Here is a 26844-nt window from a genome sequence, read left to right as displayed (position 1 = left end):
AATATATAAAAGCAGTGTACATATGTAATATCATGGCAATTAAGAGCACAAGCCGTGGAGTCAAGTATCTAAGATTGTGACTTGGTGCCCGCCCTTACTGCTTGAGATCTTGGACAAGTTATTTAGCACCCTGTGCCTCACTTTCCTCATCAGTTAAATGAGTATAATGATAGTATCTACCTGATGAGATTTTTGTGACGCTAAATGAGTTCATGCAGGTGAAGTGCTTAGAGCAGCGCCAGGCATGCAGAGTCAAAAACTGCTCTTATTAATATTGTTATAGGTATTTTTTTAAAGATTTTATTTATTTATTTAACAGAGAGAGACAGCGAGAGAGGGAACACAAGCAGGGGGAGTGGGAGAGGGAGAAGCAGGCTTCCCACGGAGCAGGGAGCCCGATGCGGGGCTCGATCCCAGGACCCTGGGATCATGACCTGAGCCGAAGGCAGACACTTAACGACTGAGCCACCCAGGCGCCCCTCTTATTAATATTGTTAATCTCATCTTATATCTCTCCCACCTCCCTTTCATCCTCACCTCCAAGCTCTCTCTCTTTTTACACACACATACACAGAAACAAAAGTATGTTTGAGGGCCAGCATTATTTGGTAGTTAACCACAGTGTAGTTAAACCACATTTTGGCAAGTTTTTTTTTTAGCTCTTGGGAAGTCAATGTTACTTTGGGGAAAGAGCACTGAACTAGAAATGGTCCACGTCCCAGACTATCTTCTAAGGTATCTATCTCAGAAAGGAGCATTCCTTTGAATGTGCTCTTTACTCTGTATGCATTTTTTTTTTTTATAAATAGAATAGATTTTTAGATACATTGTGTTTAATTACATGTAAGAGTTCCAGCACTGCATTGTCTACCATCAGAAACTTGGAACCTTGAGGTACAGGGAAAAGCATATTAAATAGGGGTCAGGGAATTAGGTATTATAAGTGTGTGTTGGAGAGGTCACAATTAATCTGGGCCTTATTACTGCATAAAATAAGGAGGCTGCATCTGATGAACTAAAGCCTGAAAATTCAACGGATCTATTTTGAGATAGAGAAAAGACATTTAAAGGTAACACTCATATTGACAGAGAGAAATGTTATATATATGCAACGGAATCTTATCCAGCCATGAGAAATCCTGCCATTTGCGACAAATGGATGGACCTTGAGGGCATTATGCTAAGTGGAATAACTCAAAGAAAGACAAATGTGGTATAATAGCACTTACATGTGGAACCTAAAAAAGCAGAACTCATAGAAATAGAGAGTAGAATAGTGGTTGCCAGGAGCTGGAAAGTAAGGGAAATGGGGAGATGTTGGTCAAAGGCTATAAACTTCTAGTTATAAGATGAATACGTTCTGGAGATCTCATGTACAGCATGGTGACTGTGGCTCACACTACTGTGTTACGTACTTGAAAGTTGCCAAGAGAGTACATCTGAAATGGTCCCACCACAAAAAAGAAGTGGTGATTATGTGATACGATGGCAATATCAGCTAATGCTACAGTGGTGTTCATTATTCAATATACAAGTGTCTTAAATTGACACATACACCTTAAGCTTACACAATGTTCTAGGTCAATTATGTTTCAATAAAGTTGGGGGGGGGGGAGAAAGAAATGTACAAAATGAATATTCTTGTGAAAATGGGTGGTAGAGTAAAGAAGTCAGGAAATGTAGGTGAGGCAATCTTGAAGACTCTCTGGTTTCTTTGCTCCAGATCTTGAGAGCATGATGGACATGAGTTGTGCCCCGAAATAGGGAGCTCACTGACTTTTTTCCCTATTGCTCTAATATGAGAAGATGCTTTTGAAAATAATCTATATAATGCTCCAATTTTAAAGAGCATTTAAACTTGGTAGGTTTGGCCTGGGTTTTAAAGGAGCAAATGGGCACCGACCACAGGAGGGGCTGGGGAGGTAGAGAGTATCTCTCAATGGCTACCACACCAGAAACTGTAAGGAAGGGGAGAAAAGGCAACTGACTAGGATGAACTCAAATATTTCCAATCTTCATTAGAAATGGCAGAGATGAGGGGTGCTTGGGTGGCTCAGTCAGTTAAGCATCCGACTCTTGATTTTGGCTCAGGTCATGATCTCAGCGTTGTAAGATCTAGCCCCCCATGGTGCTCTGTGCTCAGCAGGGAGTATGCTTGGGATTCTCTCTCTCCCTTTGCCCCTCCCCCTGCTTTCACAAGCTCTCTCTCTCTCTCTCAAATAAAATAAATAAATTAAACTTAAAAAAAAAAAGAAATGACAAAGGTGATAGTGGGGAGGTGAGGAGAAAACCTTGCCAGATCACCTCAATGTTAACATGAGATTTTGAAATCTGGATTAGGGCCCCTGTGGGTTCCTAAACGAGAGTGAAAACAGTATGTAGCTCTGTGTGAAGAGTTTTTAGATTCTTGAGTGAATTTTTATCTTGAAATGAAATTGTTTATTGTAATTTAAATATGTGGGAATAAGAGGCACATATTGTATTTCTGAGAGCACTTATATTTGGAATAAGCGTCATCTCTAATTTATTTGAGATAGCTTTTTTTTAATTTTTAGATGTCAATTGCTAATTCATATTCCCCTAACAATTTTCACTGATATATTAGCAGCCGTTTATTTTTTAAAAAATCAGGCCCTGTTGATATAAAATGGAGGGTTTTTCATTGTTTTGTGATGTTACCGGTTGCACAAGGGAACATAAAGATAGAACACGGAGAGTAAGTAGGAAAGAAATATTAAAATGAATCATGCTCACCAAGTCCTCGGTGTTGTACATGAGCTATGGAATCAGACCTTGACACGGCTCACGTAGACAGGCCAAGAATTAATGAAAACAAATCTAAATGCCACAAAGTGACAAGATGGGAAAGGTAATGCTTCCTATTTGTTAATGCAGCGTTACCTATCACAGAGGGTTGAGTATGTGCTAGATAATTACACACTTGAATTTCCTAGGAAATCAGATCTTCACAGATAGAAAGATGCTTATGCTTCTATTAGCAAATAAGAATTAACAAAAATGATAACAGCTATCAATCAAAGTAACATCCTAGTAGTGGACATCACAGAAACGTGGAAACAGCTTAGCCAACATGGCATAAAGAAATGCCAACAAAGGAAATGCATTTGCAGGTCCCACTGAGAAGCAAAACCCCATAAAAGGGAAGGCCCATTGTTGCAAGAACACAGGCTTAAGCTCTGAATTATTCAAAAAATATAATTTAGTGGCATTTGAAAATGCAGTTCAGAGGCCCTCTGTAATATATTTTACTATACACTTGCTACTGTATTGTTTCCTCTTCTTGAGGGTAAAGACCAGTCTTCTACTTGTTTTCCAATGTATTCTGAGTTTTCCAGTTTGCGGTTTTTGGTCAATAATAAATATTTTTATCTGAATGTTGGACTTTCTCCTATGAAGATCAAAGGATGATGCCTGATGTCTGAGTATTTTAACTGTGGAATAACTGAACTGTTGTTAAGATTAAAAAAAAAAAAATAGCATGGGGGTGCCTGGGTGGCTCAGTCAGTTAAGCATCTGCCTTCGACTCAGGTCCTGATCTCGGGGTCCTGGGACCAAGCCCCACGTGGGGCTCCCTGCTCAGTGGGGAGTCTGCTTCTAGCTCTGCCTCTGCCTCTTCCCCCCCATCAAATAAATAAGTTTTTAAAAGTGGCATGGTAATAATTACAAGTAATGAAGTTTATGAAGTAAAAAATTTAAAAATTAAAGAATCAAAATAGCTTCTACATTTAGAGTAAGCCCTTATGGCGTTTCTACATTTATTCCTGTGCTGCTTCTCAGGGTACATTTCTCGCTCATGTTCAGGGAAAATGTCTCTTTCTAAGTGCTTTTTTATGAAGGAAACATAATATGTGCTGGTCCAACAGTAAGAAGTGAAACACTGATTCAGGGTTTCCTGATGGATGAAATTAATTTAGAAAAGAAATATAAATAGAAGCAGAATAGTTATGAGTAGATGAGACATAGCTATCCACATGAGCTATGACGCAGAAGCTATTGCTTTGGGCACAGGTTCACGTGAAGTCCTTTGAGGGCTGAGTTTATAGTTTCGGTTGCCCGTTGGCGAGAGCCTGCCGGCGCTGCTCTCTGCTCCTTGTCTTTCTGATAGCACACTGACCTGACTGATTACTTCATATCCAGCCCTCATTCTTGGAATGTCCTGTAGGGTAACCGTGTTTGTAATCCCAATAGCACAGTGCAGGACGATGTTACTTCCTAGTTCACGGTTTTGCTGGCGCCCCAAAAGACAGAGTGGTTATTTCAAGGACATGTTTGCTGATTTAGGTGGCAGTGGCTTCCACTGAGATGCTATCACCTCTGAACAAGGACACATTTATTCCACCATCAGGGCTGCCCATCACGAACTGAGTCTAAAGATAGCTTTCCCTAATGGGCATCTGTAACCTTTGGCCTTTTTCACATCGCACTGGCTAAAAACTCTAACTCCTTACATTAGGAGGTTCAGAGTTCCAATTAAGTCTTCTGTTACCAGTGCATTTAAAAGCCTATCATTTTGATGCCTTCCTTTTTCTTTCCTGTGACTTCTCCAAAGAGAAAAATAAAAGCAAATAAGATGACCCACAAACACTCTGGATTATGGGGACATGATGTTTTATAATAGTTTTATTCTACCACGGGTAAAAGTAGGAATTTGAGACCCTGCCGATGCTAAGTGTATTTGCTGCTTCGTGTTTCCAGATGACCAAGAATGGCACAGTGGAATCTGAAGAAGCTAGCACTCTTACCGTGGATGACATTTCTGATGATGATATTGATTTAGACAACACAGAGGTAGACGAGTACTTCTTTCTACAACCCCTGCCGACGAAAAAAAGGAGAGCACTGCTGCGGGCCTCGGGGGTGAAAAAGATTGATGTAGAAGAAAAGCACGAGCTCCGCGCCATCCGCCTGTCGAGAGAGGACTGTGGCTGCGACTGCCGAGTATTCTGTGATCCAGAAACGTGTACCTGCAGCCTGGCAGGCATTAAGTGTCAGGTAAGGATCTGGATTTCAAGGACTCCCAAGAGGAGACCTCATACCCCCCACCCCCCACGTGACAGAGAAAGAAGTTGCTCCCGTATAGGAAGAAACTTTGCAGCAAGGCACAACCTATGGCTCAAGAAGAGAGAAATACTAAGTCAGGGACATCTCTGGGTGTACATAATACGCTGATACAAATAAGATATGATGTGAGAGGCAACCCAAGCTGTAGCTTAGTCCATCAGAATTATTTCCTCTTGGATTCATTTATTGTACCAGCGTATTGTGGGCTTTTACAAGCACTCAGAGAGATCGTGACATCTCTGACATAGGAGTTTGTGTTTCCGGATCCATCGACGGGGTACAAAACGACGATAGGTGAGTGGTGGCACACACTGGTGGGAAAATGACAAGACTGGGACTTAAGAAAACGGAGTTCTACTCCTGGCTCTGCTTTCCACCAGCTGTGTGAAATTGGCAAGTCAGGTAAGCTTTCTGGGCTCAGTTTCCTTATCTCAAAAATGAGAGGGCTGTCCTGAACCGGCAGTTGGCAAACTGTGGTTCACGGGACAAATCTGGCTGCCACCGTTTCTGTAAATAACATCTGAGCGAAGCCCAGCCATTTTGCGTCTCTTTGTTTGTCTGTTTTGGTGTCGTCTGTGACCGCTGTCAGTGCTTTTACAGCAGCAGTGGGTAGTTGCCAGGGACACTGTAGGGCCCACAAAACCTAAAATATTTCTTCTCTGGCCCTTTACCAAAAAAAAAAAAAAAAAGAAAGAAAGAAAAGGAAAAGGAAAGAAAAGAGTTTACGAACCCGGGGACTAGATGATCCTCAAGTCCCCGTACGTCTGTATGATTTATGCTCCATGATTGGTTAGGTGTCATTATTTTATGAGGAAACTTGCCTTTTTTGATAAGGACAGCCACTCAGGCAGGCAAAAAAAAGAGGCTAGTTCTCATCTGCTAAACAGTTGCTTAAAGTGGATTAACAGAAAAGGGATTCATGAGTAAGAAAACAGTTATAGATCTGGCTCTGCCCCCTGCCATTACTTTTTACTGAAACCAGGATGACTGTGCTGAATCTGCCTTCTCCTCTGTGACAGAGGACATTCCCTGCGCCTGGATAAGGTGGCAAGCGGGGCCGGTTCTTTGTGGGGGCCCGTGCTCTGGTCTGCATACAGCTTAATTGGTAGCAATTAGCAAAGGTCTTGGGAGGGCCCTTGGATTGCTGAGAATTCCACCTACAATCACCTGAGCGATGAGTTCAGTCCCACCACACTTGGTGAACCCAAACACTCTGCCGACAGAGCCCAATCGCTCTAATTCTAGGATGTCGGTGACATGAGCATCCCTTTCCCTCAAGAAGCTTATAGCCTCCTGGAGTGGGGAGGGGCAGCGGAAAGCCAGGACCTAAATGCATGGGTCCACCAGCCAGAGTCATAAATGGGCACAACGGTCCCAGCCCTGCAGGACACGTACATGCACCGTGGACCAGGGATCCAAACAAATGGAAGGAAAACCAAGGAGAACGAACTATCAGGCTACATGAGACTAAGTGGTGTCAATCTGGCCATGTCGGGCAGAAAAGTTCATTTTATAATAAGCCAAGAAGAGGGGGGTGGCTAGTATGGAAAATGTCCTCTAGATTAAAAATAGCAGGTAGGGATGGGGACAGTAAGCTTGTGTCGTTTAACATTGGGCATGTGAGGCCGCGTGCTGTGGGGGTGAAGGGAGCCCGGGGAAGGGAGAGACTTTGAAAAGACAGGAGCATGGGGCACCTGGGTGGCTCAGTCAGTTGGGCGTCTGCCTTCGGCTCAGGTCATGATCCTAGGGTCCTGGGATCGAGCCCCGCATCGGGCTCTCTGCTTGGCGGGGAGTCTGTTTCTCCCTGTGCCCCTCCCCCCACTTGTGCTCTCTCTCACTTTCTCTGTGTCTGTCTCTCAAATAAATAAATAAAATGTTTTTGAAAAGACGGGAGCAAAAGTAATAGGCTGGGGAGAAGGGGGGGAGGGGAGAACGGAGAGAGAAGAAAGCACGGGGAGGGGTGTCCGTGAACTAAAATGCCACACTTACAGCCGTGACTCATTTTTCTTTTGAATACAGGTTTTAAGCCCAGGCTGACGCTTAAGACGGTTACAGTCTTCCCTTGCCCTCTTCGTTTCTTTGCAGTATGATTATCATTGGTTCTGGCGCGAGTGGGATTAAGCGATGCCAGATTCAAAGGGGTTGCGGAGAGGTGCTGGAGTTGTCTTCCGTCTGTAAGAGTTCCACGGCGCTAATCTGTGTTCTTCCTTCCAAGGTGGATCGAATGTCTTTCCCATGCGGCTGCACTAAAGAAGGATGTAGTAACACAGCAGGTAGAATTGAATTTAATCCGATCCGTGTCCGGACTCACTTTTTGCACACGATCATGAAACTTGAACTGGAGAAAACCCGGGAGCAGCAGATCCCCACGCTGAACGGCTGCCATGGTGAGATAAGCGCTCACAGTAGCTCCATGGGCCCCGTCGCGCACTCGGTGGAGTATTCCATCGCAGACAATTTCGAGATTGAGACGGAGCCCCAGGCCGCCGTGCTGCACCTGCAGTCGGCAGAGGAATTAGACTGCCAAGGGGAGGAGGAGGAGGAGGAGGAAGAGGAGGAGGAGGAGGAGGAGGACGGCAGCAGCTTCTGCAGCGGAGTCACCGATTCCAGCACGCAGAGCCTGGCGCCTAGTGAGTCAGATGAGGAGGAGGAAGAGGAGGAGGAGGAGGAAGAGGAGGAGGAGGACGATGACGACGACGACGACGAGAAAGGGGACAGCTTCGTGGAAGGTTTGGGCACCCATGCGGAAGTCGTCCCGCTCCCTTCCGTCCTTTGTTACTCCGACGGCTCGGCCGTCCACGAAGGGCACGCGAAGAATGCTTCTTTTTATGCCAACTCTTCAACTCTGTATTACCAAATCGATAGCCACATTCCAGGAACGCCTAACCAGATCTCTGAGAGCTATTCGGAAAGAGATCCTGTGAAAACCGGTACCCTGTCGCTGGTGCCTTACACCATGACCCCGGAGCAGTTTGTTGACTATGCCCGGCAAGCTGAAGAGGCCTACGGCACCCCCCACTACCCAGCCGCCAACCCCTCTGTCATCGTTTGCTGCTCCTCTGCAGAAAGTGACAGCGGTGTGCCCTGCAATAGCTTATATCCCGAACCCAGGTCCAATCATCCTCAAGTGGAATTTCACTCATACTTGAAAGGCCCCTCCCAGGAAGGGTTTGTCTCCGCGTTGAATGGTGACAGTCACATTTCAGAGCACCCTGCAGAAAATTCTTTGAGCCTGGCAGAAAAGAGCAGATTGCACGAAGAGTGCATCAAATCACCCGTGGTTGAGACCGTCCCCGTTTAGTAGCTCAAATGCTCCTAGGACCACCCCTTCTCTTACTGAAAGCCCTGTATTTCATTCGATTTCCTGGGCCCGTGGTTGTTTAAACTGGCGACCAAGAACACCCGGACTGCAGTGAATCTTCCAGACTGTATTTCGTTTTCTCCTTTCTAGCTACGTGAACTGTGGCGTTGCACAAATACGGTCTCTATGAGGATTTTAAAAGATTTCAGACTGTTTTGATAGAAAAATGCTAATTTTAAAAAAGCATAGCTCACAGTTGCCTACCTGTCAAACTGTGTGAAACCTGCCAAGCTGTGTAGATCAGAGCTCCAAGTTTTGGATTATCGGGCCTGTGCAAGATTGTTAACTGAGACTGGGGAGTAATAAGATTTAGAGTCCTAATTTTCGATAAACCTGAAGATGATGGTGACTTTTTAATGTAAAAGTAATTATTGTAAGAAAAAGATTTAATCGTTCCATGTGTATTTTATTTATGGTAGTTAGAAGTCACGTTTTGATGAAAATGAACAGCAGCATGTTCTTTTAAGCTGAAGACGCATAGTTAGTACCACCGCGCATGCCCACGTGGATTGCGTCTGGAATCCATTCAAGTTTTTATGATCATGACTGATCAGATTTGCAAATACTTTCTTAAGGGTGAAATAGGCCTATTTTTGCTATTTTGGACAAATAAATGAGTCTATATGTGCAGGTCCTTACACAGTTTTCTCTAAAGTTAAGAGTTAGGACAATCCTCTGGTGAGGGTCTAGTCATTGCCCTCCCTCAGCTGACTCCAGAGTTGGAGGTAGAAGGAATTGCCTTTCTTTTTTAAACAGCATCATCTTGGTTCTTAGCTTGGACAGCACCTTTAAACTCTACTCCCCTACATCCAAATGCACTTTAGTGCCCCTTCATGGTACCTTGTGAGGGGTGGGGACTGAGAACTCTTTGAGATGAAAAATTAAAAAAGAAATTTTTTTTAATCTGTAACTATTATAAAGTTCATATAATTAATATAGAGGAATCATCCAATGATACTTTATGAAGGAAAAATGACCTATTTTCCTTCGCCACTCTGAAGACCTAACTCGGTAAAAGCAGAGGAGGCAGAAGAAACCTGGAAGAGACACATCCTCAGCAACCAGCCTTTTCTACTGCGTGATCAATCCATCTCTACAAAATGAGTATATAAGGAGATTTCCTTTTAGTGACTAGCTGATTGAAGGGGGCCTTTACCCAAATACTCAACTAGGCCTTACTTTTCTGAAGCATTTTGATTTCTCTTGCCTGGGACAATTAGCAAAACAGTCCAGAATGCGTTGAATACTTTCTAATTACCTCACGTTCTCTTATTAAAGGGGACAGATAGAAATTAAAACATGCACTCCCCACCTTTAGATTATCTGCACTTGGTTCGTCGGAGGACTTCTAAGATCCCGTTTTCCTGTACATTAATTTAGGTACCTAACTAGTGTGTTCTACCTTCCCCCCCCAATGCAATATGACTATGCTAAGTCTGTTTCATATTTTCAACCTTCTGTTGTTACAGCATTTCACATTTTATGCCTCTTTGAAATGTGGACATGCCTTGCTATTCAGTGACTGCATCGCTAATTTTTATGTCTTCTAGACTTAGGTGTTTAGAAATATGGATATAAATATATGGTAGATCTCAATTCTTTAAAAAATACTATTTTATTTCATTGAACTTAAAAATGTTTGATCTCAAGAAAGTCCTCCAGTGGAAAAGTTTCTACTAAAACTTGGTTTGGGGAAAACATGTCTCCTGGGCAGCTCCTTCCTCTTTGCGGTCAGTCCCGCCCTATCTCCCCCCTCCAGGGGGCCAGATTTATAACTATTAATGTTAACGTTAAAGGAGCTGTGGGTGTGTCCTTATGGAAGTAGCAGTAAGGAGGGCAGGCATGTGACTCTTGAATGATAAGCCCTTTGGGTTAATCAGATTGGGGTTTTTGCTCAAATCTCAATAGTATGTCTCACGTTGTCTACAAAGTTACACTTTTTAGTGCTTGGTTTCCAAAACTGTTTCCCTTACCAATACAATCTAAAGAGCGCAGGCCCAAAGAAAAATGACAAGAGGCTACTGTTCCTTCATTTAGGCATGTGAAAAAAACCACATGGGTCCTATTTGCTGGACCATTACAAGCCCTTGAAATATTTACTCGTGAAGCAGTCAGCATATTCTTGGAACACAGACGGTGGCGGGGGGAGAAGAGACTCTGGCTGGGGCAAAGTTGAAGGGTAGAATGTCAGTTCAGTTTCTGCAAGGATAGATACTTAATTTGGTTCAGCTTTGTATTCGCAAGAAGGTTGACGCCTATTTGTTTGTTTGGCTAGGTCTCTGTTTTGTAGCTTCATTTCCAAAAGGATGCTTAACCTAGAAACAGGCAAACAAAAAAAATCAGAGCTTTTTCCCCTGTCCATTTGGAGTTGAAAGTCACTGGGCACAGAAGGATTAACCTTCCAAGCATGAATTCCATTCCAAATTTTCATACACATAAACTAACCCCTAAACATCTCCCACAAACTACATACACAGATTACCTATTAAAACACACACACACATACACACGATGTATACTACACACTGGAGAATGACAGATTTTAGGCTATGGCCAATAATAAATACTGTATTTTTTCCCTACCCTAGGACAGGATGCCGTTTTATGATCAAAAAAGAAGGTCTAGAAAAGAGGATAATTTGTAAAGCTATAGTTTGAAAATGTTGGGTCAAAGTTGCAAATAATATTAATGATGGATTCATTTCATTGTCACTTCCTTTCCCAGAAATGCTGAGAGAGCACAGTGTTCCATCTGACTTTTTTTTTCCTTTAATAGCCCTTTTATTCAACAAAAACTGCCCACATGCCAGGAGAGCGCTACAGTTTTTCTAAGCTTTTTAAAATGGGGATCAAGCTAGATGCGGCCAGTTGGGATACTTAAGATCTTTATACTGAGACACAGTGACACCTGACCTGCAGCTGTTGTATTGCCCCCATAGTGTATCTAACCACATTTCTGTCTTTTCCTGACACGTGGCTTTTTAGTCATTGACTGCCAACGGCAAAGCGTCGTGCTTTGGTCCCTGTTGTTTTAGCACCAGCCCTACACTTTTTATTGGGACTTAATTCCTAGTTATAATCCAGACCAGATTGATTTGCAAATCAAGTGGCTGGAGCAGCTTGCATTTTCCTTGTCATTCTAGGTTTCCTTTGGGAGAAAGAAGTCAACGAAAAAGATTTACTTAAGTTCCCCACCGCCCATCGTTTAATCATTGATTATTAAGACATAAGTAAAACGTGTTCGACTCATGTCTTTTGTTAGCTGAATAATATAGTTACTTTTTAAAAGTCAATCTTTTCTTTGTGATAAAACTATATTTTTCCCAGTGTACCAGCCACATATAAAATGTAAAATGAATATTATTCGAGTCATAAAATCTTCACAATCATTTATGGCCCAGCAATACCCTCCCCCCCCCACACACACACACACAAAAAACTCTATGAATTACAGAAACACTCACCACAAAATAATCAAGAAGCTAAGATATTATGTGATTATGTTCTTTATATTTTTACATTCTAACAGATGATATCCCAGCAAAATTCTGGTTTGGTTATCATTAAACAGGGAAATAGATCATGATTTATTTCCTATACACTGATACATCATTGGTTCTCTAATTAAACTTCTGATATTGTACAAGTTTATAATTCTTTGATCTTGATATTTAGAATTTACTAAGTATCAACTCTATCAACAAATATTTATAAAACACGTACCCTGTTAGAGGAAGTGTTCTAAGTGGATAAAAAGAGGAGGTAAAACACTACACATTCTAAGGGATTGTGATGATGAAGAGGTACGGCATGAAATAATCAAGCCTCACTGTAATTCTTTTTTGTTGTTGTTCTTTTTTTTTTATTATGTTGTTAGTCACCATACAGTACATCATTAGTTTTTTTGTTATGTTAATCACCATACATTACATCATTAGTTTTTGATGTAATGTTCCATGATTCATTGTTCGCGTATAACACCCAGTGCTCCATTCAGTACGTGCCCTCTGTAATACCCATCACCAGGCTAACCCATCCTCCCACGCCCCTCCCCTCTAGAACCCTCAGTTTGTTTCTCAGAGTCCATAGTTTCTCATGGTTCATCTCCCCCTCCGATTTCCCCCCCTTCATTCTTCCCCTCCTGCTATCTTCTTCTTCTTTTTTTTTTTTTTTTTAACATATAATGTATTATTTGCTTCAGAGGTACAGATCTGTGATTCAACAGTCTTGCACAATTCACAGTGCTCACCATAGCACATACCCTCCCCAGTGTCTATCACCCAGCCACACCATCCCTCCCCCCCCCCCACCACTCCAGCAACCCTCAGTTTGTTTCCTGAGATTAAGAATTCCTCACTGTAATTCTTTTAACTGGTGATTTTATATCACGAATTAGAAAAAGTGACATCAATTCTTGTCTAATTATATGCAAACTGTAACTAAAAGGATACTTCTTCTCCCTAAATTAATGGAATTCACTGGATGCTCTTCTTTTCCTCTCCCCCTGTCCAAAATTTCTGAATTAAATCTAGACTCAGCTAGAGGACCTGAATCGAATGAAAAAGAGATTTTCAGCTAATTGCTTCTTCAGTGTTAGGTCTATATAAGCGATGCTAAATTTATACTAGCAAATTCCTACCAGATAGTTTCCAAAGCTGGTTGACTCATATATAAACCAGGAAACATTTCAGGAAAACTTTGAAACAATGATGTGGAACATAATCACCTTTACTTCTATTTATAAACAAACAGCCTAAAAAATTAGCAAAACCATAGTTCCAAGTTCCAAAGGCATTGCCTTGTAGCCTGTAGAAAACAGAGGTCATTCGGGCCACCTCAGTTTTCGCTGGGGTTACGAAACCATCAAATGAGCAGGTGGAAAATGGACATTCTCAGAAGTCAGATAGAGACTGCTTTTTTAAAAGGTGCCACGAGGCCTTCCATTTCTCCAAATATGACTTCACCTTCCTGTTTAAAAATGGCATCTGTCCTTATTCTCTCGCAGAAAGTTTAGAGTGTTATTACTGTAGCCAGTGTATAAAAGACCAACCTTGAGTGGGAAGTACCTTCTTACTTTCAAAGGCAAGACTCCAGTGTAATTTGAAACCAGAACTCTCTGTGTATCCTTTACCACAACCAACATGGAAAGCTTAAAGCCTTAATCGCTCTCCGTTCTAACACAAATTTGCAACTTCTGATTATATTATTCTGAGATCTGCTAACTTGTGCTCAAGCAACTTAAATACCTAAGCCACATGCCACAGCTTCGCACAAATAGCACAGCTCAACAGATGTTTACTGGCGCGTTAAAGAATTCAATTGACTTAATTTAACTGAATATCAGCAATTGAAAAGCCCACTAAAATTATGGCGGTGTCAGGGTGGGGTGAGGACGGAATCTAAGCAAAATAAGTGGTAGTGTCTCCCGGGAACCGTAATGTTTCCGCAGAGCTGAACAACTAGAATTTTCACCAGAAAAACTAGATTCACAAATGGCAGCCTGAAACCTAGAAGGGGCAGTGACAATCTCGAAACTCAGAGCCCAGTTGGTGTTCACATCTGCTGCCCACCATCCACATCGATTATGTCTTACTCTCTAAAGATCATTTGATGCTTGCTTTCAAAAATAAAAAAACCAAGCTCCAACATGCTAAAGAAACTATTTTTAAGATTTAGACACATTTTATATTAAAGTGACTGACAGACTATTGTCAAAAGTGATGAATATGGAAATAAAAGAGCTCTTTAATATTTTACCTGTCAAATCTGCATATTTAATGTGACTTTTTAAAATAGTCACTTCTAAGTTTTACTTCAACTCCTCTCAGCTTTCAAACTAGACCATGAGACCCCCTTCCAACCAACCAATGAAGGTGGGGTTTTTTGTTTATTTTCTTTCTTATCATAAATTCAAACTCAAAGCTTGATATGACCTGGGTTTTACCTGGTGAGTGGTCCCGCGGTTAGTCTAACTTTGGGCTGTCGGGAGAGTAAATGGACTGCCTTGGGTTTTGATCTCTGACAGTAGTAATTCAGACAGAATAATTGGAAGCAGGAAGGTGATTACAACCAGAATCAAAGCCTAAACCAGTTCATTCTTTATATGCAATTATTGTAATCTAATTAACATATAACCTGGAATTTTAGTAAATACAGGTACATGTTACATTCATGGAAAATGAAGTAATTTCAAAGATTTAAGTCATGTTGTTGACTACTTTCTTTCACTTGTGATAAATATATCACTATACAGGGTAATTGTTTCTTAGTTGCTACTTTACACTTGCTTATAATTCAAGAAAAGTCAACTCTAGTGTGTCATTTTATTTCATCTCATAAGTTGCTGGCAGAACTCAAGTTTCAAGAGATTATGATAGAATTTATTTTGGACAATATTTGCATTTAATGTGCTAATGATGACATTCTTTTCTTCGCATTACTCATTACCCCGGTGATAATCAAATCAGTTCAGTAACTCTCATTTTTGTGACATGTATGAGGCCATTTCAATATTTTAAGATGATGTATATTGATTCAAAGGATTTAGGAAAAGACAAATTGATGGTAGAAGTTAGCCTTGCCTTTGTCTACGTGAATTTATGTGGCCTGGTTGTATGGTTTTAGTGGCAATTTTGGAATAACTGTTCTGTTAGGTGTGCCTTTCCTTCTACTTTGGCTTTCTCGTAATATTTTTATCTGGCTTGGGGGTGTCTTAAAAGTTTTTTATTGATGAGTATTTGGAAGGACATTGATTGAGAAAATATCTCTTGAAAAATTATGTAGGTGCTTCTATCACCAGAGAACTTTATCAAGTCTTACTGCCCACTATGTAAGACCAGAAACCCCTCTGTCAGGGATGTGTCCTCCAAATACGGTTTTGCTGTTGTCTCTACATAGGAAGCCTATTCAAAATTAGATAAGAATTTTAAACTTTGTAACATAATTTATCCAATTTTGTTTTGCTTCTCCTTTTTATGTTGGTCAGCAAGCTTTTCCCCTTAGCCGTAAAGAAAGCCACCCATCCTTAAAACAATTTCAAAGGAATTTGAAATTTTACTTATTTATTTTTGGAAATTTTATTTAAATGTAAAAGAAAGGAAGGAAGGAAATAAAATCAAAATCTGAATTCTCCTAAAGAGGAAAAACGTAAATATCTAAGCCTAAGAAATAAATTGCCTGAGGTTATTCTTTTTTTAATTAAGTGTTGTTCCTTGGATGCTTTAATGATACCCAAATGATATCTGAACTTGATAGACTTTAAATTTTAGTAGTTGGCACAGTCATTTCCTTTGTACCATAATTAAATAGGGTCCCCTGCCAAAGGTTACGCTCTGAATCTTGATTCATTAGGCGCTAGTCATGCCAAACGGGTGTCTTAGACTAGTTTAATCTTTTCATGGATACTCACAATGGCCAACTGTGTGTGAATAATGAAAAGTTTGAGATTCTTGTGTATTCTTCAAATTTTATAGTCCTGAGACTAGAAGAGATCTCCAGAGGTCATCTGCTTCATCCATCTATCTCCAGGGAGGACTGTCATTCAGGCATGCCCAACAGGATAGATACCCATCTATTCTTAACATCGCTAGGGAAAGCGGTTTCCTTGGCAACACAATCCAGTCCTCTTAGGTTTTTCTCACAATAAGAAAATATCTTGGCCAGTCTTTGTGGGCTAGGCACCTGGCAACAGTTGTGGTGATTTGGGCCATTGTCCTGGCAGACTCAAAGGACATTGGGTTTCCCCTTACTTTGATGATTATTGTATTTGATGACTCCGCAAGTCCCCTAAGAAATCAGATTCTTAAAAAATAAAGATGTGAGTATTGAGACCATGTTCAATACCATAACCTGCTTTCAACAAATATGACGGTAGTTTTTTTTTTAATTATTTTTATTTTTTCATTTGTGTTCACCACTGCTGTAATGTCAGGAGGTAATGCTAAGAAAGGTGACTGTTTCAGATCCCCAGTGACAGACATCAGAGTTAGGATCAAGTGACTTGACTCACTCAATTTTCTGAGAAGTTACAATGACATCAAGTGAGCATTTTCTACCTTCTTGCTTCTAAATAAGTACCTTCTCATTAATCTTTCTTTACCCTAAAATGACAAATGAGAATCTCAAGCTTTTCCACTCCTTCTGGGGAAGATGTGACTAGTTTTGGAGAGTCTGCTATAGAATAAAATGACTCTGAAGAATTACTCAGCCACCATTTGATCCCAGCCTTTGTCCCCATGTTATTTTAAACAATGGCTGCCTGCCTTCTCAGGGATCAGCAGAATAATTTAAAAATTTGTCATCTTGACAAGGCCTGAAATCGAAGGGAGGAGTCTGGGAAGATGGTGATTTCTTTTTTTTTTTTCTGATTGCATCACTTGACCCCCTGCAGCTTTCAGAGCATTTTCTGTTTGCTCAGAGTCGTTTCCAACTCAGAGTCAGAACTAACCGGAAGATGAGGAGCACTCCGGAAATCAATGTTTCCTTTCTCCATGGGATTTTTTTCAATCTAGATACAGCTGCTTATCTCCCCAACTCGGATGCTCTTGGTGAAATGACAGCCACATCGGTGTGGTTGTTCCCCACAAATAACACTAGGGGAAATAACCCTTTTGCTTTAAAAAAAAAAAAAGCTATAGAATGTTTATGTAAAGAATGTTGAATAATTTGGCCCATGTTTTAATTGACTCTAGACACCTCTATGGAAGTAAGTCTGAGGCGTAGTTTGTGAAACATGTTTCAAAAGTGTTTGATGTAAAATAAATGCTAGACATTTACAGTACAGACATAGTTAAAAAAATTTAAAAACTTGTAGATTACAACTCTGTTCCTAAGAACCTCAGCCTTTATTGTGTCTTAGTAAAGTTGATCTGCTTTCCTTTTAGTTTATTGCATTTCTGGTGTAATAGCCTCTTAAGATAGAACTATTAATACATATGTACTGGTTAATGCCTGTTAATGCAGAAAATGGCACTTTGTTATTTCAATGTGTTTCCCTCAGTGTCACAGGGTATATCAATTTGATAGGAAAAGGTCATTTGACATTGGTCAAAAATGCATTTTCCCCATTTAAAATATATATGTATAATTGGTTGCATAGACAAATGGCACCTTTTGCAGTATCTTTATCTTGATCATAGTCTTAGATGTCAACTGTCTCTCCACTTTCCAGCTGCCATAGCAATTTGGAACATTTGCAAATTCTGGTGAAATTGAGTGAGCTGAATGTAATGGTAGATCAAAGAATCCAAAGGACTTGAGTGTTATCCTTCAGTCTATGTTGAACCATTCAGACATTGGGAATGGTCTTTACACAAGGGAAGTCTTTTGAGAGTGTTTTTTTGTTTTGTTTTGGTTTGGTTTGGTTTGGGTTTTTTTGTTTATTTTTTGCTGACAAAAACAGTAATTTAAAAACTCAGTGAGATAAACTCACTGTAACATTTTGTTGACATTGTGATTGGTTTTATCTCTTCATTGATTTCTGTTACCGCTTCTACTCAATTTCAACAGTATTTCAATAGACATTTTCTTACTGTTATGTTCAATTTAATCACTCAGAAAAGTTGAAAGGGAAGAAAATCAAACAACAGTTCATACATACAATCGCTTTACACTAAAACGTCATATTGTGTGTCACACAGTTTCTAGATTGATTTCTCTTGTGTATAAGTTATAACATCAAAGATGCCAAAGGGTATATAAAATAAGCTACAATAATATTCAACAGAACTTAACCTGGATCTTATGTTGTAATAATTTATTCATATTAGATGTAGTCTTCTGTATTTATATTTTCAGTATTTATTATGAATGACATGGAAATTCGTGTATTTATTGTGGCTTTTTATTGCAGTGTGTATATATATAAATCACAAATAAGCATTTTTAAGTCTTATCCTTAAGTTTCTTTTACTAGTGGCACTTGTATTATGCTGTACTTTTTATTATATATTGTACAATATCTTGTCCCTTTGTTTGCAGCAGAGTAAAACCGGTTTCTAAGTTGTATCTACTGTTGCATTCTTTTGTATTTTGTGTAAATCCTTTGTTCTTACATACTGAGCTGTCACAAAACACGCAGGAATACCTCCCTCCCTCTGGGTAACAGAGTCTTTAAACGGTGAATGGCTCCTGTGAATGGCTTATTACATTATCATCTCAAAGAGGTGTTAACTTTATTATGATTGATCCTGCTAACATTTTTCTTCCTCAACTATTCAACTCCTTCATCAAGTAATGATGTGTGAACAAATATGAGGGCCAGAGAGGAACTCCCTATTCAAATGAAATTTGGGAGGATATTTTGACAAAGATCCAATTTCTTGTAAATAGTATCCTGTAATACACCTGATTAGTAGTATTTCTGTTTTGCTTTGCTTAAAGCAGACTCTGTGTGATTTGGTGTTTAAAATATTTGTGTACACAGAGAGCATATAAATACCTGCTTCATAATGCTGAATTAAGGTAACCTTTTATTGACAATAGAACAAAGAGAAAATGGATCCTTCTTCATCTCCTATTATATACAAGTCACTGTCCTCAAACAACTTGTTTTCTTACTCTTGGACACTAGATTTATATTTTTGAAAGTGTAGTCATAATACGTGATTGTGAGAACATCCTACAACTCAAATTTGATCATGTTCCTCGCTTACTTAAAATATCTCCTCTGATAGTCCTTCCTCACTGCCAACAAGATAAAATCCAAACTCTTTGGGATGCCCCACAAGATCACCCAAGATCTGGGCACAACAAACATTTCCAACTTTTTTGCTCATCAAGCTCTCTCTTCACTTCACATGTCCTCCTTTGCCCACAAGACAGACTGCTTAGACCGTGTCCGCTACTCTATTTTTCACTGCCTTTGTTCAGCATGCCCCTTTTGTCCAGAACACACACCCCACAACCCTGTCCTAATAGCACAATTCTAATGACCGTCTGCTTGTTTTTCTGCTTGTTTTTCAAGGGAAAACTCAAATGTCTCTTCCTTTAAGTTGCCTTTCTGATTTTCCTGAAACTGGATTACCTGCTATTTTATACCCAGTGCAGACATTTCCCTTCACGGTCTACTGCACTCACTTATTTATGTACCTACTGCCTCTACAGGACTCCCTGAGAACAGAAAATGTGTCTCTACTCTCCATATCCTTAGCATCCAGCTTAGTGCCTGGAACATAGTAGACACGTAAAATGTTTGCTGATACATTTGTGGTACAATAACGAAGGGTGCACTTGCAGAATTTCGGATGAGGGAAAGATGACTGGCTGAAAGGGAGGAGAAGAAGTCAGATTCAAGGGGAGGGGGAATTTCAGCTGGTAGGAGACATTCCATATTCCACTTTATGATCAGCTTGAGGAGAGTCTGAGTCAGGACCAAGTCACACCCTTCCGTGCAGAGCAGAGGGACGTTGCTAAGAGCAGATGATTTACCTTTGGAACAAATGAACAATCAGATGAGAATCAATTCAAGTCAATTCAGATACTGAAAAGCTCTGAGAACCAGACCAAAGAATCTGACTTATATCCTTAGGGAAATAGGGAAATCCCAAAGACATCACGAATCAGAGTAGTTGCAGTACACAGATGGTTTGGGAAGATGAGAATGCCAGAGTAAAAATCTTCTCGGGAAGAAAATAATAATAATTGCTGAGGGCCTACTCTGTTTAGAGCACTGTGCTAGAAAATGAGGGGCCAGTGGTGCACAAGATAAGCAGGGTCCCTCCAGACCAGCGAGGATAGGGGTCTGGGTGATTGTGGCCAAGAAAAGGTCAGCTATTTGAAGCCCTACTGAGGTGTGAAAGATTAAGAGTAACGGCAAGATTATGAGTTTGAAATACTGTAGATGGAGTATGGGAAAGGATTTAAGAGAACAGATACATCATTACCAGACGTTAGGAGGTTACAAGAAGGAAGATGTGTTCTTTTTAGACATTGAGTTGATTCTGGAATACTTAATGAAAATAACAAATGATGGAGGGAAACAGGAGTCTAGAACTTAAATAAAAATGTAAGATTGGGGCAAAGGACTGTTTTGTTCGAGAATACAGGTTTCCCCTGCTATCCGGAAGTAGGGTGTTCCCACAAAACCTTTCATAAGCTGGAATGATGTATTACCATTTCGTAAAATCGAGTATCCTCTTCAGAGTTCTTTTGGTTATCAAAAGCAGATACACTAGGGCTTTCACAGAAACCGAGTGGCCTCAAGTTAAGGAAATTTCAGAGAACAGGAAAAGCCTGGATGGAGAGAGAAAAAGAGGAGGAGAACGGAGAGGACTGAACATTTGCGAGGCGGGTGGTGCAGGTTGTGTTCTCCAGGAGCAGATGCTGAGATGGAGTTGAGCAAGTTTTTTTTTAGGGCTCAATACTTGTGGAAGCCAATGGGAGGAAGCAGATCAGGAAGAGGGAGAAATCAAGCTCTGATGCAGACCCAACAAAGCCCCAGCCAGGCCACCCCACTGGGGTACTCCGGAGCATAAACGGCTCCTCTGCCCTTGGTGGGCTGAAGACGGCTGGGCCTTTACAACCAGCCACGACCAGTCTTTGGGTGTAGTCCACCCCGGGAAGGGGGTGCTCTGGGGAAACATGGCACTCTATAGTAGGGGAGCATTCTCAGAAGCTGGGAAAATCCGTCCTTGAAGAGAAGCCCTTGAAGGTGGCATAGCTCCGTGTGTTCCACATTCCACCCCTCAGAAGCACTTCTTCATTTAAATTTCAGGGAGCAGGCCTTCTAGGATTCTGGAAAACTTAGACGGGTTTGGTGAGTGAACTACAGCCCCTGCCACTCTAGCTGGTCGTGAACCACAACTGATACTCATTATCTCCCTCTTTCACTATAAATTCTACATTCTCTTCTGCTTCAGCAACCACCTCTGCTAGTCTCGGTGGCTTACTCGGTGGTATGAGCCAGACCCAAGAGGCATCTAAGTGGTTATTCCTTCATGCTCCCAGGGTGTTACATCAGCCCCATCTCTTCCTGATGATCAAGGTTGTCAATTACCTCTACAAGGATGGTGACTCTTCTCCTTGCCCCAAAATGCCCAGGCAGCAGCAGGAGCGTAAGTTCTATGGGAATCTTTCGCTCCCTGATAGAAGTGTGCCCTGAGAATTAGGACCTTTAATCTGGTGGAGCCTACAGAGTTGCAGGGTAGGAAGCACAGATTTCCCCAGCGGGTCATGTTAAATGGGTCCATTTCTGCTTTCACCCCATGGAAGAAAGCTATGCCTTGGTATAAACTGAAAAGTACCCATGTTGGCTGTCCATCTACTTTGTCTCTAGATGTATCAGTTTCTACTAACTGTTTCCATAACGCTCTGTAGGTCAGGGTCCCTTGACTACCACTTTAACTTTGCTGCTCATTATAATTGTATCCTCCTTGTTTTAGTACTTACGTGTCATCACCTGTTCTCTATTGTTTTAGAGTTCTATCATCCCCATTGGCTACTACTTTAGGCCAAGAAATGTCCATGCTCCATATACCATCAGTAGGGGAATCCACATTACTAGCCAAGTGGTAAGTGCAGCTCCCAAACTTCTTCTTATTAACTGATTTTCTGGACCATTCCCAGTACCAAATGTCAGATTGGATTTTTTAGAAGCAGACTCTAAAATGGAGATGGACACGTAGGGTATTTATTAGGTATCAACACCTGTGGAAGCAAGGAGAAAAAGCAATTGGACAGAGGGATAAGCTGAACTATGATGCAGGTCTGACAAGGCCTCGGGCCAACTCACAGGGAGCCCAGAGCTGATACGGCCCACTGGAGTTGTCCCCTAGTGAGCCAAAAATGTCAGATCTTTATGTCCCCACCATGATCAGTCATTGGATGTGAGTACCCCAGGCAGGTCATGCTTTTGAGCAAGACATCTCTCTGCAGCTGAGGTCATCCCCAAAAGAGAGATAAGTTTGCCCTGATATGAATTTGGGTGGTACATCTCCACGTCCATCACATCAAAAGAAGAAGTAAAGACATGTAACAGTTAAGAGATCGACATCAAGTTTTGAACTTAGATTGAAAAAAAATGAACACATATATTTACCAGTACTATGGTTAGAAGCTCTCTTTGTTGGAATCTCTCAACAAAGTCTCCACTAATGTACTTTCTCATAGATGTTTTCCACGCACAAGTTCCCTATGCTTTCCACCACCCTGTCAGTATGGAACAGCTTCTGCTTCTTTGTCAAGTTTTCACTGGTAAAGCGAAGCAGCAAGCCAATTACCGAGATCATTCAGATGAAAATTTTACTTTTGCCTGAATTAGCCAGAGAATTGAAGCATAAATAGACCTTTTCACTTGACTGATTGAGATAATTGCCTCACTTTTCTAAAGGAGACCTATAGCTGGGAGGCTGTGTTTGGTCACCAAAACATGTTTGTAATATGCATTATTGACTTTTCTTGAAACAACTACGCTTGGCCAGGTGCCACACCCAAATGCTTGCCCTCATGAAACAATACACAGTAATACCATACCTGGAAAACCTCAGTGCTTGAAGTCTTTCATGTGGGCAAGCCGCAAAACACCCCAGCTCAGATCTCCAGAAGGGGTAAAATGGCCTCTAGGGGGTGGGGGGGGGTCTGGGAGGAGGCAGCAGGGCAGGAGCTTGGCTCAGTGGATGTGATGCAGGAAGTGAGAATTAGCTCCAGGGGCATGGGGACAAATGGCCTTTCCTGAAAGGAGTGGGTAGGTGGACTTGAAAGAAACGTGTAATTTCCATTTATTATTGGAGGGGTGAGAGGAGTTAATAGAGAGACCTGAGTAGGGGCAGACATTAGAGCCGCAGCGGGGCTCCGAGCACAGCCTTTGGCTCGGCTCCTATGTAATAGCAGCGTTTTCTAACAGCAGGGGACACGGGGAAAGAGAGAGTCCAAAGAAACAGCACAGCATCTGAGTTTTTCTGCAGCATTACTATCTGGTGGCCTGCGGTTTCCACCGCACGGTCAGCAACGACCTAGAAAATTCACTGAAGAACAAGATACACATTAGAAAAACCCCTCACAAACTTGAATTCCAGGAGAAATGGTTGGCATGTGCCTGTAATCACTTTGTGATGGCTCCCCTCACTGGCTCACTGGCAGAACAGCTCAGATCCCGAACGGGAGTGGGAGGACATACCCCTGAGGCATCCTACTTAACTTCTGAGTTGCCTGCACTTCAAAAAGAAAAAAAAAGTTGCTAAAGTAGATTTTATTTTCTGAGTATCAAGGTAAATGAAGGGAAATCTCAGCCACAGAATTTATAAAATCCAGCAGAATTATTTTCTGATTTCTCTATTTATCTTCAGTGGATGCTTAAAAGGTTTGGTGTTAAGATTTGTGATTATAAAATAACATGACTGCTTTAAACCTTTTAACTTTTAAAACTTTTATAGCACATCTAATTGTTAAAACTATTTTTTTAAAAAGATTTTATTTATTTATTCATGAGAGACAGAGAGAGAGAGAGGCAGAGAGAGAAGCAGGCTCCCAAGGAGCAGAGAGCCCGATGCGGGACTTGATCCCAGGACCCTGGGATCATGACCTGAGCCGAAGGCAGACGCCCAACCATCTGAGCCACCCAGGCGCCCTAAGTGTTCAAACTATTTGAGGTGATAGATGAGATACCACAGCAAGCACACACACACGCATCAGGATTGATCTATCTAAATACGCTGCCTTTTTTTTGAGAAGACACAGTAGGGAGGCTGCCATTGTTCAAAGGTGTCTTGAATTTCATTTAAAAAATTGTTTGGGATATAGCTTTAATTGTGACAAATCTTAATACTTTAGAAATCTGTTTGGCTTTTTTTTTAGTATCCACGTCATTCAAATCAATTATGTTGAAACACCGATGAACTAGTAAAGTTAAACCATTTATCTAAAATAATAAAAATAAGGCGCCTGGGTGGCTCAGTTGGTTGGGCGACTGCCTTCGGCTCAGGTCATGATCCTGGAGTCCCGGGATCGGGTCCTGCGTCAGGCTCCCTGTTCAGCAGGGAGTCTGCTTCTCCCTCTGACCCTCCCCCACTCATGCTCTCTCTATCTCATTCTCTCAAATAAATAAAATCTTAAAAAATAATAAAATAAAAATAAAATAAAATAAAATAATAAAAATAGGGGCACCTGGGTGGCTCAGCCGGTTAAGTGTCTGACCCTTGATTTCAGCTCATGTCTTGATCTTAGGGTTGTGAGTTCAAGCCTGGCAATGGGCTCCATGCTGAGTGTGAAACCTACTTAAATAAAATAAAATAATAAGAATAAAATATGTCTTCCAAATTGTTCCCCAGGATTCCCCCCAAAATAATATTAAAAATGTCAGATAACAGTACTAAGTACGTATCAGCTACCTTTCCCATAGTTTTTGTATATGGCTATTTATTTGAATATAAGAACTGGTATATTTTATCAAAAATTTTAAAAACAATTGTACATATAGGTATCATCAAATGTTTTTATGTACATTTTGTCATCAAGAAGTCTAAGAAGACTAATTCAGTTAGTACAGGGCTAATTTTTTGCTTTGATCTAAGCCAAGACTAACAAATCTTGCTTGCAGAAGATACTGGCATGGGGAAAAACAAAACAAAACAAAAAACCTTTAAACTGATTATTTTATTTAAGCTGATCCTACAATAGATAGGATATTCTTGAAATTAACACATTCTTACTCTTTCAGTTTTATTTTTATTTACATTTATTTTAGCATATCCACTGGATTAGTTAAAAGATTCTAAAGTATGCTATGTTTAGAGACAAACAAGCCTTTAAATCTCAATGGTTGAAAACCCGGTCTCACTTCAGGTCCATCTTAAATGGGTGAGGCACTCCGCTCTAAGCTGACCTCCTGGGCTATTGAGACTGGGGAAGGCTCCACACTCTGAATCATTGCCGCCTCCGGGAGGGCATGTGGCTAATCACGCACTGCTTCTTTAAGGTTTCTAACTAGAAGTAACACATATCACGTCCCCTGCCATTGCATTGCTCAAAATAAATCATACAGACAGAAAGAGAATTGCATTTTACTTCCTATCGTCTTACCTGATTCCCAACAAAGGTACTTGAATTATTAAAAAGGGGGAGGGGCTGGGTAATGCCACCTACTAGGTGCCAGGAAGAACAGAAACTGGTGACTATCAATAGCATTCGCCAAACGAGGAGCTTTATCTCAGTGCAGAGAAAGGAGACAGTGCTTCTTAGTCGAGAATCAAATGCAGCAACAGGATATAGTAAAATTTGAACTATATACTTTGATTTTCTTTTTTGTTAACAGCAAGAGGCCTACCATTGTATTTGCTGATTAGGTTTAACATCTGAATTTCTTTCCGAGTCCTACTTTTTACTGCAATAAATTGCGCTTAAATAGGGCTCTCTGGGGATTTCCCAGTGATTAATGAGATGGTGGGTAGGGCCACTCAGGATGGCTGGGAGGAGTGGGCAACGGCCTGCTGTCAGGGTTCCCACCTCCATCTTGACCGTTGCCATGGTGACAGCTGCAGCGGGAGCCCCCTGGGAGCCCACTAGACACCCCGTGGCCAGACCTTTGTATCGGACAGTGTACTATCCCCAGCCTTTCAGAATCAGCACAATGAACTCTTTAGCCAGGGTGTTTCTGCTTACTAACCTAGGGGACAGTTTATTCTTGCTTGGACTGTCACTGGCCAGATGTCAATTTAGAAAGAAACTATTTTCTCCTTCTTCCTGCCCTCTTCCTCTCAGCTTATTTTCATCACACCCCATCATTTTTTTTTCTCATGTTATTGTTATGTACATAGGAGTTATTAATAGAGCAATTCACAAATTTAGATACAATGGAAAAGCCAAAGAAACAAATAGGGTCTCTCACACAGCACAACTCATCGATAGAATTTTCTGTGATGATAGAAATGTTCCAAATCCGTGCTGTTCAATGAAGCAGTCTCTGGTCACACATGGCTACTCAGCACTTAAAGCGTAGACAGTACAACTGAGTAAATTTTCAAATTTCTTTAATTCCTTTTAATTTTAATTGAAATAGCTGCATGTTGGTTAAGTGAGGACTACTGTACTGAGCAGCACAGTTCTAGAATCATATTTAAGCCTGGTGAGTTGTGCCACCTACGGCTGGTCAGGGAGGAACCATCCTCAGCAGCTTCCTCTCATTTGAAGTAGCGGGTTTATTATCTGCTCTAAAGCATGTTATTGTTATTGCCGCATACGGTATGCCTTGGCCTGCACTGACTGCCTCTTGTAAATTTAATTATGCAGCTAAAGAAAAAGGAGGGGAAGGAGACGTGATGATTTGGGCCATTACAGGTAATAATCATCTGGAAGCAACCCTTAAGGGGAAAGATGCTACTGTTTCTAAATAACATATTGGCCACATTACTGTGATTCTGCAAAAGAACCAGATCCTAACTAGAAGTCATCAGTTCTAGTCCCAGATTTTA

General features: G+C 41.0%; 1 protein-coding gene across 5 annotated transcripts in view; it reads left to right on the top strand.

The window, feature by feature from the left end:
- Positions 1-12351, top strand: part of CSRNP3 (cysteine and serine rich nuclear protein 3) — a 188874-nt gene extending 176523 nt beyond the window's left edge. For all 5 annotated transcript variants that reach the window (XM_032409111.1, XM_032409100.1, XM_032409120.1 and 2 more), the window contains 2 exons: positions 4717-5013; positions 7298-12351. In XM_032409111.1, coding sequence (XP_032265002.1) covers positions 4717-5013; positions 7298-8383 — 1383 coding nt within the window. In that variant the 3' untranslated portion in view covers positions 8384-12351. The remainder of the gene's footprint in view (positions 1-4716; positions 5014-7297) is intronic.
- Positions 12352-26844: the final 14493 nt, after the last annotated feature.

This window comes from Phoca vitulina, unplaced genomic scaffold, assembly GCF_004348235.1.
Source record: "Phoca vitulina isolate PV1807 unplaced genomic scaffold, GSC_HSeal_1.0 scaffold1, whole genome shotgun sequence".
Taxonomy (NCBI): domain Eukaryota; kingdom Metazoa; phylum Chordata; class Mammalia; order Carnivora; family Phocidae; genus Phoca; species Phoca vitulina.
Note: the sequence above shows the minus strand (reverse complement) of the source record. Positions and strands in the feature narration are given on the sequence as shown.